Raw genomic sequence first — 19,764 nt, 5'->3', positions numbered from 1 at the left:
AAAAGACTATCAATGCAGGTTAGAAGTCGTTAAATGCAAATTCTTTTAATGAAATGCGTCAACACGCGACAAAAGTACGTTCTTGGAACTTCACTGTGAATAATAATTAAGTAGGAAAATATTAAGACTAAACAGAGTAATCGACATGATATCAAAGTTTGTTATAAAATTAATTTAATTGAGTTTTTTGTATTCCCATTTATGTGTGTGTGTTTAACACAGTTACACAAAATTTATTTTAAATTAAATACAGCGCCATCTATATCCTAATTAAAATAACTGCGTAAAATACAAGTGTGCGTAATTTAAAGAGAAGACTTTACTAGCTCCATCTAGTGTGGGGTAGAAAAAAGTTAAAGGAAATATTCTGGCTTGTTAATTATTTATGACAATAGATGGCATTGCCCTCTTTTACAAAACGACGGAACGCGAAAAAAATGCCATTCGTGCTTTAATGCTACTACCGACTTTACTACTGTTGCCACAATGGGAATGCCGTTAATGTTTTTGTTTCTTATTGCATCATTTTAAAATGTGACACAACATAGTCAGATAATCACACCTGATTGATATTTTGTTGTTAATTAAATGATTTTATTGAAGAAAATTGCACTTCAAGTTAAAAAAAAGAATCTAGTAGCAACTGAAGTAATCCTATAAAAACAACAAATTTTTCCTAACTTAAATACCTACTTTCTATTGCCAAATCCATTTATCCGTTCATATGCTTCCGAAAATACATTTACAAAGCGCGAATTCGTGTATTTGGCATACGTTTTTATAGTTTTGTAAATGTAATGTATACATTCAGAATGTGCGCTCACCTAATTTAAACTATCCCACAATTGTTTAGTATCGTTTTAATTTTTTTTTTATAACATAAGGTGGCAAACGAGCAAGCGGCCACTTGAATCCGCCAAAATGGCGAAGCGACCGCTGCCCATAGACATCCGCAATTGCAGATGCGTTGCCTACCCTTATACGACGGAGAAAGAGACGCACAAAAAGAGGATATTATCTTTTCCTATGCATCTCCTCCACTGTCAAATCCACTTCCCCTTTTCCACCTCTCCTTATAAGAAAAGGGTGGTAAAGAGAAAGGGACTTAAATTAGGCCTCCGGCACCACACTCATCAGACGAAACACGGAATTGCTTCCATTTCACGCCTGTCTTCTGTGTGGTCGTGGTATTACCCTGGGCGTGCCGGCCCATTCGTGCTAAGATGTTAAAGCGGGCACTACCACTGTTCTGTATTCCTATGAGTTTACGGAGGTGCGCACACTACTCGATTTTGTTGCGAAACAAACGACAATCGATAAACGCACAACAGTTATGCGATAGTTCACTCAAAGGTGTGCGCTCACTCTTATGTAGCTGACTGGTATCTCTAACATATTATTTAGTTTAAAGTTCTGATCAAATACAATAAAATAGACATAGATAAGATTAATTCAACGCAATAAAATCATGAGAACTCGTTTGTAATCATAGGTTACCTCTGCCTAACCTGTACACAAAACTGCTATCTCTCTTATTTTCAAACAGAAAGAGAGAGATAACAATACCGTATCGTAGAAAAGTTTCACCAGTGTAAGCCCACTCTTAAAAAGTACATAAAAATGTTTGTAATTTATTTGCACACGCATATAACGTCATTTGTTTTAATGCAATATTTCCACGCGAGTTCACAGTGTAGAAGGAAGTCCGCCCAATGACTGCATTAGCTGCATTTCGCCCATCGCTGAGCTGTGGGCGATGTTACATTGTTTTGCAAGATAGACTCTCATTATTTGTTATCTTTTTAAAACGATCGATAATTACGGTAGGGATGTGAGGAATAAATTAAAATAATTTTATGACCGAGCTTAGCAAAGGACCAATGCTGGTATGAAAATGGATATCACATTAAAAACTTTAAAATTATCATTATTTCTCTACTATATACGCTAGCTGTTGCTCGCGACTTCTTCCACGTAAAGTTAAAAATTGTACCGATGTCACTCAGCGATAATGTAGATCTTAAATGGTGAAAGATTTTTTTAAATCGGCCCAAGGCCAAGAGTTGTACCAATACATACAAAAATACAAATCTTTCCTCTTTATAATATTAGTATAGATGTATGTGATATATAAACCTTTCTCCTGATTCGCTCTATCTATTCAAAACTGCATCAAAATACGTGAGAAGTTTTAAAGATCTAAATTGACAGAGGAAAGTGACTTTGTTTTATAAATCGAATCTAATTTATACTTATCTATACTATTATAATAAAGCGTAAACACACACTTCTTTGTTGCCTAAGATGTCAGCAATTACAGCATTGTTTTGAATAATTATTTCTTTAATAAAAAGCCCAACACTTACGTCACGCTTTAGGCTATATATTTTCACGCCATTAAATTTAGGGCGTAAATATTTTGTATAAAACACTTAATGTGGGAAAGAGACTATAAGTTGCTGCCAACATCATGGAAGCAAGGTTGTCATGGTTTGTAATGTCATGTCATTCTGACATTTGCAATTGATAATTTGACAAACGTGAACAATGAAATGAAATTTTATGCGGATGAAGTCGCATGGGAACAGCTAGTCAATCGATAAAATGGAAAAAAAAACACAAATTTTGACTTATTTATGTTTTAAAATGTTAGTTTTTATATTTCTGTAAAATTCAGAATAGAATGTGAATGTAAAGTACATGAAGAGACAAACCACGATAGTACTTTGAACTTCTATCGAACGGTTGCGACTCACTGAGTTAAGTGGTGTGTAATCCGGATAACATAGTATGGAGATGGAGTTTTATTTTCTATATTTAAAAAAATAAAATAAAAAATTATTCACCCTAGTCGAAAGATCTCTTAACTTGGGTTTTAAGATGATTTGTTCCGTCACAAAATAGTTATTGGTATGTTGATTAGTTTTAAATTATCTAATTTAGGTATGCTTTGTACGGTTTGATATAAAAGCTAGAGAAACTGAATAGCATTGTTTTTGTCAAATGCGTTAGAAGATTTTTTTTTGTATAAAATGGTAATGGGTTATTGTAAAGTCTCAAATAAATTGTAACAAAAAATTTCAACAAAATTATTATTATTTAACGTTATTATTTCCTATTTTATGTTGTATGTAAGATTATTCATTTTAAAAAGTTGACATCTATACTTATCGAGCTTTAGGCTAAGTAAACAAATTACCCAATAGATTGAACAAGTAAACCCTTACCCGATAATACTTGAAAAGTAAAAGTAACGGAATCAAAGAGTACTTTGAATGAACTGAAAACACGTAACAGTTTCGTAACAATCTTAGTTTCTTTGCTTACAATGCAAATTATAACACAGTTGAGTCGGCATCTTTTTCATACGTAAATTAATATTTATATTTTAATTAATAGGAATATTAAAAGAAACAGAGGCGTTAGCTCCATTTAAAGGATAAAAAAAAGTCCCAGACAAAACAAACTGGCGCATTATAAAAGGGGACCCGGCAAGTTGGAAGAAAAACAAAAGAAATTTTAAATAGAGAACTGCGAAAACGAAGCCGCAAATCCGCAAACACGATTGGCTGAAAATGGCCCACAGACGAGCGCTATTGGTCAAAAATAATGTTTGTGGAACTAAACACTTTATGCGGGGGAGATAAACCAAAATTCGACCACAAATGTTGACAGAAGGCTTTCATTTCTTGTCAAATGAATTTTAACTTTAAAACAATAGACACAAAGTATAAGTTGGCTTTTTGCATTGTTGTTGGTTAACGGTAATGTGAATAGTATGCGAAGATATGAGACGGAAAATATGTCCTTTTTCAGTTGTGGGAAAGAGATCACTTTATAAAAGAGTCTTGTATTACATATTCCGGGAAAACATTTATTTTTATTTTTTAATTTAATTTAGTTAAGAATTCTTCTGTTTAACTATAAAATAGTGTTTTAAATTTTGTTATTACAATTTGTATAAAGTTAACTGTACTTGAAATAATTCACAGCAATAGGTAAATTATATCCACCACTGACAATGAAAATTAAAAAAGTAATATCAAGCAATGACAGCATAAGCTAAAGAAATCGCTCAATCAATTTTAACTAAAATAACATTTAATTAATGTATGTACATAGCATATTCATTCGATTTAATTCTAAAGACGCGAATGTCTACAAGATTTTAATAGAATTCGTAATAATCCGGCTTCTACACTTAAACAAATCGACATAAATGAAACGCATCATTATCAAAACCAACCCCTTATTTCGCGAAATAATTTTATTATAATAGATAATTTAAAACTGTCCAACTTTGCCCCACTACTGAAGACAAATGGGAGGAGCTTACCATAAAATCAGAAACTAATAAAAATCTATACATCTCTTTCTTACAAATGAGCAATTCTAAAGCAGTAAACAGCTTTACAAGGGGTTGCCGATAATAATACTATCTCACTCTGGCACATCGAATGGGGCTATCGTAATATCAGCCCTTGAGAGTCCTAAATTCACGGTAGAGTCATAGTTCCACGTGAGATGTTGTTTTGTAATCAGTGTAGTCGCGCCTTTATTCTGGAACACAGGTCACAATGTACGCGAGTTTGACAGTTTGACGTATAATTTGGCGGGAACGAAATTGATGTGATTTATCTATGATATATTTTATTAAATATAACCTATAATTTATTTTCGTCGGAAAGTTTAAAAAGTGATGCATGCAAGTTGAAGAAAAGTTACTGCTTTGCATTAACTTGGATTTTTAGAATTAGTAAAGTGACGTAAGGTAAGGATTTAAAATTAAAAACACTTCTTAAATTTATTTATCATACTTAGGACAATAATTTTTTTTTGTGTCGAGAGATTTTTCTGTACGTATTGGTCTAATTATTTTAAAACTCACGTGTCAATGATTTAAATTATACATAAGTGAAAAAAACATTGGAATTGCGTATTAATTGCCACCCATAAAAACAAGAGGTCTCTGAAACAAAACAAAAATTATATTAGTCAAAACTAATATAACAGAATACAAAAAATAAAAGTATATAAAACACCATTAAACTCTATTATCAGATATTTCTTCCCTTTGAAATTAGCAATATAAAAAAAAAACAAAAAAATCAATTAACATAAAAAATTAGTCCCTAGTGTCATAAGATTTGTGTTTTTATTCTAATTAGAATCTAATACTTAAGTTAAATTTATCAAATCTATAGATTCAGTAAATTTCGCTGCATTCTGTTTCTATGTAAATCATAAAGCGTAATCACTTACCCCTAAAGTTTTTCTTGTACTTCTTGTAGTAACTGTTACCATTTCAATAGTAGTTTCAGGATCTTCGATTACTTTCTCTGTTTCCGTAACATCTTCTGTTACAACTTCGATGCTCTTTTCTTTTTGACTTAATTCTTCTGTATGGAGAGAAGTTGGTGGGAGTTGTGACGTATTTTTTGGTAAATCAATTTCAGCGGTTTCTAATTTTGTGGTTTCTTCTATATAGTTTTTAGGTGCTTCTGTTTTATAGGTTTCTGGTTCATTCGATGACTCAGTATTAATTTGAACAGTAACTATTGTTGAATTCGATATGTCAAGAGATTTAGTTTTGGGATATTCAGCTGATATATTTGATACGGTGCTTTCTTTTAGAGCAGTTACTGTAGATGTTGTAATATTTTCTTTGTTGGTTATAACAGATTCTGTTATTTTAATTATTTTAGATGATTCCGTTGTAAATATTTCTTCATCTTTAAAAGTTTGATCCTCAATCTTATAAGTTGTAGACCAGTTGGGAACTCTACTTGATGTTAAGGTTTTAGTACTGTTAATTAGACTTTCCGACGTTAGGTTTGCAGACAATTTTGATATAAACATTGATTTAGAGGTTATGTTATTTTTAGATGTTATTGTGATTTTTAAATGTTTCTTTGAAATCAATCTTGTTTTTAATTCTTTTGTCATTTGAAGGTGTATTATTTTAGTTGTTTCTCTTTGTGTTAAAATACGATTTGTTAGTGCTTGTTTAAATTCTTCCAACGTTAAATATGCGTTCGGAATCTTTGATTCAACAGGATTGTTGATATAAATCAATGGATTTTTTTCACTTTTAACTTCCTTGATCAACAAATTGTGTCTTTTGAATCCGTTTACTTGTTTTAATTTCTTCACGTGAATTTTGTATTGACGGTTTTGAGTAAACAGTCGACGACTTGAAATGATTGTTCCTGTGAAAGAAAAGAAATAACAGAACATGAAGTAAGGAAAATACAATATTTTTCTTAAAATATATAGTTAGCACTATTTAGTTAAACTCGCTCAACTTCCTTCCTTCATGTGTTTACTCCCTCAGCCCACATGACCAAATTAAACACGTGTTTATCTCTGACAACAATTGGTATAAAGGACCTCAACGGTATTATATATTTCACCATGTATTACCACATTGTTTTAAGTTTTTTTTTTATTTATTGGCGCATTCCACAATCCCATGCATAATAATGTTTCAGTAACTATAATTTGTTAAAATGTACCGGGCACGTCACAGTATAACAGGGTTGATGAATGTTTCAGCTAAAATTTATTTGATTCACTATGTAAGTTTTGTGGTAAGATATTTACATTTGTAGAGTAAAGAAGTAATATAGTTTTTATCTATCCGTCGGTAATATGTGAACAAGCAGTATTATAGATGAATGTTACCAATCATTCGTCTGCGCGAAATTAAAAAAATACTCACAGATAAATTACCGTTCCAATGGTGAAAGAATTTTTCAAATTTGCCCAGTAGTTTTTGAGTTATTTCAATATATACAAAAATACAAATCTTTACTCTTTGTAATATTTGTATAGACTAGCTTTCGCCCCTGATTCCACCGCACGGAATTAAAAACTTAATTAGTAGCTTATCTGTTCTACAAGACTATGCTCTACATCTATGCCAAATTTAATCGAAATTCGTTAAGCCATTTAGGTAAACTCTAACAAACATCCAATCATCTAAACATTCGCATTTATAATATTAGTAGGAAGGAATATTAAATGACACGTCATGTCACAATATAAACTTTAACATTAAGAATTTTAACACGGTTTTACTTGTATTCATTAATCACAGTGTAATTAAGCTTGAAAAGACAATGTATTAATTAAATTTAATAACCAATTCAGTATATTTGACATGTAATTTGTTAAAATACAATTAGGTCGAGGTATATCTTTGAACATTCTTTGTATTTACAAAAGAATACAAATTCACATCCAATTGATAGAAAAATAAATTGTCTGTGAGTTTTATTTTTAATTTTATCATGGTAACTTAAAATAGCTTAGAATTTAAAGTTATGTCAATCATACTAATCATACTCATACTAAAATTATAAATGTGAAAGTTTAGATAGATGGATTGTTAAGGTTGTAGCCTAAACGGCTGAACAGATTTCGTTGAAATTTGGTAGAGATGTAGAGGATAGCCTGGAAGAACACATAGGCTATTCACTTTTGTTTTTTTTTAATTCCACGCGAACGTAGTTGCGGGCGTAAGCTAGTAAGATCTAAAGAACTTAAGCCTGTAGTTACGTTATTCGTGTATGGGACATGCAAGTCGTACTTAAATGCGTTAAAACTAACTTGATGTCTCGGAATAAGATTTTGAAATCACGATCTAAATTTCTTACCATCTTCAACTGCCTCTTTGTATTTAGAGTAAAGTTTAGATATCAATTCCTGAGACACATTTGGTATTGCAGAATTGCCCAATACACTTTGCACTATAATAATTCCGTCAAACACAAGCAAAAATGAACTCCAATGATTAAACAAAGAAAAGTAAATCATTTTACGAACATAACCTTACAATTTACGCATAAAACTGATTAAAACGTTGCTTGAACGCTTGCAAGAGATTTAATTTATCAACAATGTCGTGATTCGATTTTAATTATAAACATTTCTAACTGTTACAAACATCAAGCCGAACAGTAATCTTACTTCCTTACTAAACGCTATAAATGAGAAAGTTAGGTGGATGGATGTTTGTTAGAGTTTACAACCTAAACGGCTGAATGTATCACGATTAAAGGCATAGATATAGAAGATAGTCTGGAAGAACACATACGCTACTTGCTTTTGTTTTTTTAATGGCACGTGAACGGAGTCGCTGTAAGCTAGTAACTAAATATTTCAAAGGAAAGATTAATTTAATAAAAATAACCGTCTTTTTTTTGAGTTATATTCTGAAGAAAAAAAAAACAATATGTGTATGACACTCACAATAAAGCTTGCTTCAGACGTTCATTTATTAACAATTCGAATTTTATTAAAACTGTCAGAATTGATCGTCTATAGTGAGCTTTACACCAAAGAAATGTAGACTGCTCAAGATATTTGACCCGATCTGTTATTGTCTTTTATTTTAATATCATAATTCTATGCGTAAGTTTTTTTTGGAATAACCAACAGTTATTAGCGCCTCTCGCCAGATTCGATATTCTTATTTTATACATACACCCGCGAATAACATTCCTTTCTGTAGGTGCAACTTTTCCTCCACGTTTAGAAAAACTTTATCCTAACGTAACGTGTTGAGTGTCACGTAAAATGGTACGTGAAGGATCACGTAGTGTTACGTGAAGTGTTAAGTAAGAGCGTCGGTAACTCTCCGTGTTTGACAAACACTCGAAAGAAGTGTTTAAAATTAAACGGTTTAAAACATTTTAAGGAAGTTGTAATATTTTTAACCGCATGTAATTTTAAATAATTTATATTTTTTATTGTATATTTGAATTCATTAAAATTAAGAAATAAATATAATAATAACGTCAAGAATAAAACAAAAGGTGGTAAATGATGGATGATAAAATGTTTGTACAATTTTAACTCGCCAAAGATTAATGATTATTATATTTTTTTCCTTTGTTTAAAATAATTTTTCTTTCTATAATACCGTTTGTTACTGTTTGGTGCATTTGTAATTATTTTTACGATACTAAATTACTGAGTTGTCCACTGTTGAGACATTTGCTTAACATACTGTCATGTCAGTTCCGTCGAGAATTACTTACTGTGTACAAAGTTTTTATTGAAAAAGGCAAAAGTGCAGCCGATAGCCTAATGTTAATTCCGACGCCAATTTGCATTCGCAACGCCAGAGCAACAATAATAGCGTGGCTAGTCTGTAAATAGACTGTTTTCTTGAAATACCCTAAGTCGTATTTATTCGAAAACACCGCTGAGGACAGATTGTCACCTTTTTTGAGTACTTACGGTGTACAATGTTGTCAAATTATCAGCTTAAATCTTCTGCCTCTCTCTTAATAAATCTATCTACCGTCATCTCAGTCGTTATTTTTGATGCAATCTTTCCATTTCTTTCTAGCCCTACCGGTATACCTCTACATTCACAACTAAAGTTTTCCTTGTCACCATGCGATTCCATTTTCTATCACTGGTGATTAAGACTTCTTTTAATATACTCATCTCTTGTTGGTTGTCACAACAGAGATGTACTCATGTTGTACTATATTGTCAGGTTGTCACAATAGAAGAGTACGGGGTGTACACGATGCTGCCGGCGCAGCAGCTCGCGCCCATCAGCCCTTGGCCGCCCGACGCCAACCTGCTCGACCGCATGGACGACCTCGCGCACAAAGGTAAAGGTAATGGTGACCACCATTTTGTTTTAATATACACTAGTTGAAGAATCATTCAAAAATAATCGAACGAGAGTTTTTTACAATAAATTTAAATACAAAATAAACTAAATTATTAGTCAATATTTTTATTGATAAGATTTGATGCGTCATCCAACAATATGACTTGGCTGTTTTGTGAGTGATGCTATTATCTCACTATTAAGCCCGCTATATACGTTTAATATTAACTGACAAGTTTAACTAGAGAGCCAAACTGTTCAGTTAGTTTTTGTTGTGTGTAGCGGGATTTACATCTTAATATTGCTGGAATATAAAACGACCAAATCATATTTTAATCTGGATTGTTCTAACACCTAAGACCTGTGTGACACAACCTGTTGCATTTACAGTCCATTCATGAACATGAGAGATGGTGATTAATTGGAGTAAGCAGGATTGTGGTGCGACAGGTCACAGCGGTGTTAACCAGCTCGGCGGGGTGTTTGTAGGAGGGAGACCGTTGCCCGACTCAACGCGGCAGAAGATCGTCGAGCTGGCGCATTCTGGCGCGCGACCCTGCGACATCAGCCGTATACTGCAAGTCTCCAACGGATGTGTCTCCAAGATACTCGGAAGGTCAGTTTATTGCAATAATTTGGTAAAAGAAACATCTATACTAGAATTCACACAACAGAAGATAGACCAAACCCCTTGAACCGTCTGCTTTGATTGATTCCACCTTAGCCTAAAGTATTTGACTCTTACTTTCGGCCGCCTAAATGATTGACTTGTTCTACTTATCTCAGCCTAAATATAAAGGCTTTTCTAGTGGCGTAAATGATTTGGTCGCTTTTAAAAAGTGATTGTCATGTCATTCGCATTCTTGTAGGGAATTTTATAGAGGTTAACTGTCTTTTTTATTAACAAATGCTTGATCTATTCATAAGACGGTTAATGTTTTAATTTTTCATATTGCTGGCGATGCAATTAACCTTTTTGTTATATTTTTACTTTTTATAGTATTTTAAAACAATAATTTATATTTTTTATTATTTATTTTATTTGTAAAATAATTCATCAGCCTTCAATAAAACGTCATAACGTTTGCTAGGCTGATTTGTATATAACTTTCAATTTGTATGTAAATTCTTTCTATTTTCATTGTTAGTTTTATTATTTTATTTTTATTTCTTCGCGTGCATCTTCTTGCTGCTCCTCGTCTTTTTCACATATCCAATTATTGATAGACGTTAAATGTAATTTAGAAATGAAAGTTTAATGATACTTATACCAACAACCACCTGTCTCATGTCATTCGTTCAATGTGCAAAGAAATTTCCTTAATTATTTTCGATAGATATAAAAATGACGACCGCAAAATAATTATCTACATCGCTGTTGGCAACATTATACTTAAAATATCTAAAAAATGCAGTTGGAATAGTACACCGGTGTCTAACTGGTTGTAACCACAGAATTATAGTAAGCGACCGCACGTTATAGGAAAACACCACGTACCATACGTCCAATTTACTAAGACCTCTAGGAATGCTAGAATATCACCTGTATCAAGATCTACTTAGCTAGCAGACCTTGACTATGAAGGTTTTAGTTGACAAGCGTGAAATTTGAGCGGAATCTATTTTTGTAGTGACGTATGGCCTGTCTATATATGTTTGTTTTATACGTCTGTGGTTAGAAAATATCGTATTTATTGGTCGTTTAGTAATTGAACACTTTATTTGGTTTTAATAGTGACTTCTGGTTTAGACTTCGTAAGATCAAATCTGACAGGTCATATAACGTGCCCTGATAGACAGTTTGGTTATAGAAAATTTCTAAAAATTGCTAAAGTTACCGGCGCTTTGGACCTCGATGAAATTTAGCACAGATGTAAAACATAGTCTAACAGAACATATTACTAGTTACTAGATTTTTTTAATTGCGCGTGGACCACGTCGGGCAAAAGCCAGTCTCTACATAAACATTACAAACTTGTATTAATATCATACTAATATTATAAACGCGAAAGTTTGAATTGATGGGTAGATGTTTGTTAGAATTTTTAGCCTAAACGACTGAATGGATTACGATGAAAATGGGCATAGATGTAGAGCATACTTTGGAAGAACACATAGACCGCATTCTTTTGTTTTTACTTAATCCGACGCCAAAGCTTGTTATCATAAATTCGATACATTCTAACCACAGACCTACGAAACCAAAATATAGACAGGCCAAATATTAATATTAGCTTTCACTTTAGTTGTATCGCTTGTTTTTGTTAAAATAACAAATTATGTTGTATTTCTAAAATTACTTCATTAGCTTTTTAAACGCCTGCGACGACAGCTGGCCGATAACACGTACAAAATGGATCCCGGCATCGAACCTGATACTGTCGTAACCAGACACCGCACTACCCTTGCGAGGTCCAACCTGTACAACCTATTACTTTCCTAACACATTAACGATATTACTTATATTCCAAATTTATAAAATTGACTACCATTATTCCGATAGTCGTTTTGGTGCATGGGCTAATGCGAAGAGCTTCGAACAACATCTCAAGTAGATCTCGCTAGACAGATGGATTAAGGGCCCGATTCAAAAGGCAGTTATTTTAGAAACCACGTATTGTGAGGAGGTTTCTGTCTCTGCCCTGACCACTGGTTGCTTGAGTCATCGGATTGCGCAGCCGGTGGTGCTCTATATTTTATACACCACGTTTTATTTTATTTTTTGATACAAATCATGTATAACATACTATATAAAAAATAAGAAATAAAGATATATGAAGATTGCTATATTATAAATGCGAATAGATGGACGGATGTTTGTGACCGCCTAAACAGCTGAACATCTCGATTATCTGAATAAACACATGGGCTACTTACTTTTTTTTTTAATTCCACGCGGATGGAGTCCTGGGCGAAAGCTAGTATCTTCTAATAGCTTGTTTAAAATGCTGCTTTTGAGTTGGCTTTCATGGTATAATTTACATAACGGTAGTCGTAATTTTTTTGGGGTGAAACGTAGCCGATGCAGACTGTACATCCTTGAGTTTAATTTTGTCTAATTCCATTCTTACTAATATTAGAAATACGACTTAGATGGATGTATGTTTCTGAGCATGCAACTCCAAAACATCTAAACGTATCAGGTCGGCACAGAGATAGAATGCCGTGTGGAGTATCGCTTTGGCTTACTAATTTTTTTAATACCACGAAGTAGCGGGCAAATACTAGTATATTTTTACATTCTCCTAAATTTTAAAAGCATATTTTTTGCAGGTATTACGAGACGGGGTCTATAAGACCTCGTGCGATAGGTGGCTCGAAGCCGCGCGTCGCTACAGCTGAGGTGGTCAGTAAGATCGCCCAGTACAAACGCGAGTGCCCCTCGATCTTCGCCTGGGAGATAAGGGATCGTCTACTCAGCGAAGGAGTTTGTTCTTCGGATAATATACCCAGTGTAAGTGTCATTTAAATCATTATAGATAGACATATTGCTTAGAAACGATGGAATATTCTATAAATCGCAGTAAATCGGTGTTATTAAAAGACGATGCTCGTGGAATTTTCTAGATACTAGATTGATGGAAGACGGAAGTCGTTATTAGGTGTAAATGAGTAAAAGTCGACATTGTTTTAGATAATTCTACTCAAACATTTCAAAACACGATTTGATTTTAAAGTATGAAGTCATAGTTTAACGTTGTAGACGAAAAATAAATCCGATGAAATATGTACCGTCGTTTTAGCAAGACGCCATTCTAAAGTATGAAAAATACGAAAGGGCGACTCGTAAAGTACAATGGTGCAGCCATACCTATAGTGAGGCTATATACAGGATGCTATAACGCCTTATCTTCCCCGGCATTATACAGGACTCCCCTTTTTGTTTCCCCCTCCCCTCCCCCTACGCTCCGTGGCAAAACAATATGACGTTATAACTTTTTTCTTCATCTTTTTCCCTTTTTTGAATACGAAGCCGCTCCCTATTGGAACATCCTTTAGATCCGATATCCTACGCTATAAGAACATAAAAGCCGATACGATAATAAGAATGTCTGTATTTCTTATTGCATGTGGCTACAATAATAAATTTAAAAATAAAACGTTCTTTCAGTGAAAACCTACCTTTTTAATAATTCATATTAAACAACAAAACTCTTTACTCCCAAATATAAGAGTCGTTAAAGGTTATGATGCGAAAAATACTAAATTAAAGAACATAACGCGAACGGCTCGCTCATTATGCGTCTTGAATCGCGAAAAAATTCTTAAACACCCTTTCGGATGTCGCCCCTCACGAAATACTTAACATAAATTAATTAAGAAATTCGCACAATCACCCTGTTGCTGACGGTTTGACGAAAAAAACTGTACTAAGTACTCTCCACAGAGAATATCGAGAAAAACATAAAACCGAAATGGAGGGTAAAGAAGGAGACGGTAATACGAAATTATGATAAGTGCGAAAGAGTTGGTCGGCTATCTCTTTTCCCAACGTCTGAAGGGTGGTGAGGGGAAGAGGCGATTTTGACACGGTATGAATAAAGAAAATATGAAAGCTTTTGTTGCCGTAAAAATTCCTGTACAGGGGATAAAGTCTTTAAGTTATCAGAGGGAGCCTTCAAGGGAGGTTTAAGGTAGGCGCGTATAGACAGGTGCTTTATGTGGGGCGGTCTCGTATTTATTGAGTATCGATATATAGTACATATACGTGTGTATATTATTTATGAGGGTTCTTAAGCGTTGAATATATTAACGTCGCGATCGTTCGGTGCGTACCTCATCGACATCGACGTATGATTTTGTTACTCGATGAGTAAATTAATATTTATGGAGAATGTGGCTCCGTGTCTGGCTTATTTTGACTTGAGGTCGTCGGTGACACACTTTCATTATCTAAATACATTAATTAATATCGTATCAACAACGTATTAATTTTTATTATCACCCCATATAAATACTCAGTGAGTGTGTATTTGCAATTGTCTTCTTGGTCATAACTTTATAAAAATTGTAATGCAACTTTAGCAAAGTGTTGTTATAAATAAAAACAGTCTTTTATGTTTGATAACGTTTTAACTAAGATCATAACTAATTTAAAGTTTATTACTTCCCGTTGCATCAACATACAAAATCGCTATCTATACTTATTTATTTAGTTTATCTTCAATAATATTATAAAGAGGAATGATTTGTATTTTTATATGTAAGGAACAATGTCGAAACTGCATCGATTTCAAAAATTATTTATTTAGAAATCTGTATTATCACGAAATGACAGAGTATTTTCATTGCTAGATTTTTTTTTTAAATTCCGCGCGGGCGATATCGCGTGCTAGAGCAAGTTTATGATAAATTGAAATGAAACAATTTCTCCGTTAATTTTAACATAAGCAGAGGCCTAATGAATAACAAGTACATCCAAAGCTGATAAGCTTTTACTGTAACAACCCTTGACTAAAGCGGCACTAACAAAGCTAAACCCCGTTAAGTCACCCTTAACGATTCCCTTTGTTATTGAATTTTTGTCCTTTATGTGATAAAAATACAGTTTAGTTTCAATTATCGCGAAAAATGTGAGGTAAGGGGGTCAATTGTTGAAAGATAGCGGGGTCATATCGGTGCAGGGCATGCGTTCCCGTAGCAAATCACTTCCGGACCACTAAATCCAGGCCAAATTAATGCATTTAGCACGCTCCCTTCGACACTTTAACTGGGGATGACAACTTTATTTTATTATAACACGATATTTTCTTGTCATGACAGTTGTTGGCTTTTTTTGGAAAGGGCGAGAACTTCGCTGGCAAAAAGTATTTGTTTATTAGTAGGTTAGTAAAAGTCGACAATAAATATTAGCAGTGTAATAAAGTGATCTTGAAACCTAGCTCACAACACAAGCTTAAATTTTTTACTTACTAGCGTTCGTCCGCGACTCAACCGCGTGGAATTAAAACAATAACATAGTAGCCTATGTGTTCTTCCAGACTATCCACTTTATTTATGCCGAATTTCATCGAGATCCGGAGAGCCGTTTAGGCGGCAAACTCTGACAAACATCCATAAATCTAAATTTTCGCATTTATAACATAAGTAAGAAGTACGATTTTATCTGGCAACCAAACATTAGTTAACAAAAGATAACTGCTTTGTATATTCTCCTAGGATATATGCCTTTAAAACCTGATCTCTTAGGAAAACAACGAAATAAATAGCTTGTTCGTAACACTGATTTAAAATATCATTAAGCGTCATATCAGTATCGGCGATCTGGCGCGAGGGGATGTGCAGCACAAATTGTAACAAAGGAGACGGGGAAAGAAGATTATCGGAGATGACGCGTGGCGGACACGTGGCATGCATGTGGTCACATATAGTTACGTTTACCCTATCTCGACACACACAATCGAAGTTGAGCTTTAAAAGCCAGCAGTTAGAGTTCAATTTTCTTTGCAGGAATTTCAAGTCGGATTTTATCAAATTTTACTAATGACATCAAACTTTGTTGTAAAGGTATAAGGTTGTTATTCGTTTGTGTTGTACTTTTCTGTAAGTTACTTAAAAGTAAGAAGTGTTGGAGGGAAATTAATACCACAATTCGTTGGATTTAAGGCTTACATTCATGTTGAGTGCAATTGTTAGCAAATAAATAGATACAATTGTAGCGATTGTCTTGTCACTGCTATTGTTTGTTTCTGTCACTCGCCATAAGTAGCTTCAGGGCCAATAAAATGTTAATATTTATTTTTTAAACCAACTTGCGACTCTCCCTAGCTTCACACGGATACCAACTTAAAACATCATACGTTTAAATAAGCATATATTAACTAAACTTCAAAAACTTGCATGACCTTTCTTCTTAAAAAAATTTAATGCACTTATTCTTCAACTAGCTGTTCCCGTGCGGCTTCATTCGCTTGAAATTATGATAATTTAATTTTATTGTCTACATTTGTCAAATTATTAATAGCAAATGTCAAAACGTCATGACATGATATCAACCTTGCTTCCTTGATGTTGGCAGCTTATGGTCTCTTTTCCACATTTGGGCTTTTTTTTATTATTTACCCCCTAAGTTTAATAGCGTTAAAATATGTAAACAGCCTAAAGCGTGACGCAAGTGTAGGGCTTTTTATTAAAAAAAAGGAACATTCAAAATATGTTGTAATTGCTGACATCTTAGGCAACAAAGAAGTGTGTGTTTACGCTTTATTATAATAGTAAAGATAACATGTATTTATAGTCAAAAGCATGTATGCATATTTTTGCAACCGAAGACGTAAATAATTTTCAAAAGTTTTTGTAAATGTGTACATAGAGTGATAAATATTTAAAACTTTACACATAACAGTATAAAACTTACGAATTGAAATTGCAATATTAACACACAAGCAATTAAAGTCTTAATATCCCACGATATATTCAGAATGAGTTAATTACAAGGTTCGAATCCAATAACCATGGCTCGCAATGTCGGCGGGCGGCGCGCACGCGGGCACAATGCAAAGATTATCTCAGGATTACGAATATTGTGCAGTATTGCTCTGCCTATTCATATTTTTCATTCTTAAGTAGTACTTAAAATAAGTTTATAACTAACATAAGTAAAAGTAAGTAAGTACATAAGTAACTCTTACTATTAAACTACATTTATCATCTGTAATCAAGTAGAAACTTTGTAAAATTTGAGTTTTATAAAATATACGTAACCTGAGAAAAAATTAACTTAAAATTAAGGTCGACTGAACTATATATTTAATTTATTATTTTTTAACTTCCAACATTAAATTCTTGTTGTAAAAATGATTTAAAATACAATAAAACGTTTTAAATTATAATGAATAATAACAGTAATGAAGGATAATGTGTAAAAATTGCGTGTCCCGCGCGGGGAGCAGCGGGGTGCTGCGAGGTGCGGGGCGCACGTGTAGCTACGATGCTTATCTCGCTTCGCTTGTCACCCCACGCTGCCTACCCCGCTTTATTTCAAACTGTACGCACCGAACATTTACCATGGGATTTTAGACATGTAATCAATATTTTTATGAGTTTTATTGGCGACATATGTATCAAGATTCAAACAGAACTATAAAACGGAGTAACCTTACTTCTTACTTATATTATAAATACAAAGGTTTATAAGGATGGATTTACGCATAAAGGGATAAAGGGATCTCGATAAAATTTGACATAGATGTAGAGTGGCATAGTCTGAAAGAATACATAGGCTACTTAGTTTTTTCATTCACGTGGACGGAGTCACGGTCGAAAGCTAGTATGTAATATACATTTAATAATAAGAAGCGCAATTATCACATCTTTATACATTTTCATGTGTATCTGCTCTTGAAAAGTAGACTGTGTATATTAAAGCCAAAACCCGCAGCCAAACCTGAAACAATTGTATAGCACTTTACTGTACGGTTAACAAAATCAGTGCGCACATCTACAATTCTTAGAGTGGTACTTCAATGTATTTGTAATTTTGAATTCAAATCTGATCCATTAATTCGTTCCTATTCATGTAATTCAATACATCGGCTAAGAAAAATTTCCATTGAGGTATGCACCCATAAATTGTGTTCTTCACGAAGTCTCTGGGCACTTTCGACACCCATATTGTGGCTAAAACTAGATCTTACTAGTGAAACAATTGTTCAACTAATTTAAGATTAAATTTTTTGTTTGTGTTAACTTTTTTGAAGACCGTACTTGCGTCCCCCTTGATTCAAACTTATGTATAACATCAACAGATACTTGATAAGATAAAATACGCGATTAGCATTTGCTTATTACAACTTATTGGGTTATTTTATTTTATTTGATTCCCCAGGCTCATAAAGTTTTTAGTGTGAAGCTGAAATAAAATTTAAATATCTAGACAACTGCTCCATCCAAAGTAAATACATTTATGCAAATAGATAAAAAGTACCAATACTTTTTGCTTACTTTAATTTTGTTTATGTTTAAATGCAACTCTTCATTTTAAACTAATATTATAAATGCGAACGTTTAGATGGACGGATGTTTGTTAGTGTTTGTAACCTAAACTGCTGAACGGATCTCGATTAAATTTGGCATATATGTAGTGTGTAGTCTGGATACATAGGCTACTTATGTTTTTTTTTAATTCCATGTGGGCAGTGTTTATTTTTTTTTATATGAGAAGGGGGCAAACGAGAGAGTGTGTGGACAAAAGAGTCGTGGGAGAAAGCTTGTATGAAAGATATATTAAAAAGTTTTTGTTAAACAATTCAAATTTATAACGTTACCACAAGTATTATTTAAAGTATATTTTGTTTACATAAGACTTGTCGGGATCCGTGGCCCGCGAGGCATTCTTAGGCTGTCACGGCTGACTGCACATCAAACGGCCCAAACTCCTAGCACTACATAACATCATAATCAGCCGTTTAGGCATTCTTTGATAAACAACATAAACGTCTTCAAGGGGAGAATTTAATTTGCCTGTCTCTCGGCTTTGCTCAAAGCTTTACATTTATTTATAGGTATATTAAATTCGTCTAATTTTGTTTTTGTGTAAAACCATTGTTTATTTTGAATGACTTGATGATGGGAGTGAATGATTGAACGATACGAGGATGTTTACTCTATACTAATTTATATTAATATTATAAAGAGGAATAATTTGTAATTTTGTATTGAAACAAATCAAAAACTACTCGACCGATTTCAAATTTTATTCACCAGTTATCGGTGAGTAATATAGGCTACATTTTCATTTTCACGTGGACGAAGTCGCGAGCAACAGCTAGTTATTTATATAAAGGTTAACAACCATTTCTCTGCAGTTTTTAATAATGTTTCAAGAATTCGTCTAATTCAATATTTTCTAATAAAAAGTATTTTGCATAAAAAAAGTCATTTCTGTAAAGATCTCATTCCCGGCTAAAGCTTTATTTGTGTTAAGAAAGATGAAAATTTCCAAGATCCCTTTTACTTTTTTATTTGTTTTTAAACTGCTGACAACAACGCGTACGGTATTTGAATAAAATCACACAGAGTGGGGTGCCTCCCCCGGCGCGGCGCATTCAAAATATCGACATATGTTGTGCGTTTTACGCAGTTTTAATTTTAATCCACTCTCAGCACTTTACATATGAGATACGCTTCAT

General features: G+C 33.4%; 1 protein-coding gene across 3 annotated transcripts in view; it reads left to right on the top strand.

Annotated features, from left to right (window-relative positions):
- The first annotated feature begins 4,604 nt into the window (after positions 1-4,604).
- LOC106105399 (paired box protein Pax-6-like) overlaps positions 4,605-19,764 on the top strand; it is a 39,932-nt gene continuing 24,772 nt past the window's right edge. For 2 of the 3 annotated variants that reach the window (XM_013285693.1, XM_013285692.1), the window contains exons 1-4: positions 4,605-4,771; positions 9,512-9,632; positions 10,085-10,250; positions 12,908-13,088. In XM_013285693.1, coding sequence (XP_013141147.1) covers positions 9,545-9,632; positions 10,085-10,250; positions 12,908-13,088 — 435 coding nt within the window. In that variant the 5' untranslated portion in view covers positions 4,605-4,771; positions 9,512-9,544. The remainder of the gene's footprint in view (positions 4,772-9,511; positions 9,633-10,084; positions 10,251-12,907; positions 13,089-19,764) is intronic. The other variant, XM_013285694.1, reaches the window with a different exon arrangement.

This window comes from Papilio polytes, unplaced genomic scaffold (genome assembly GCF_000836215.1).
Source record: "Papilio polytes unplaced genomic scaffold, Ppol_1.0 DF822845.1, whole genome shotgun sequence".
NCBI classification, from domain to species: domain Eukaryota; kingdom Metazoa; phylum Arthropoda; class Insecta; order Lepidoptera; family Papilionidae; genus Papilio; species Papilio polytes.
This window is presented reverse-complemented; position numbering and strand designations above follow the sequence as displayed.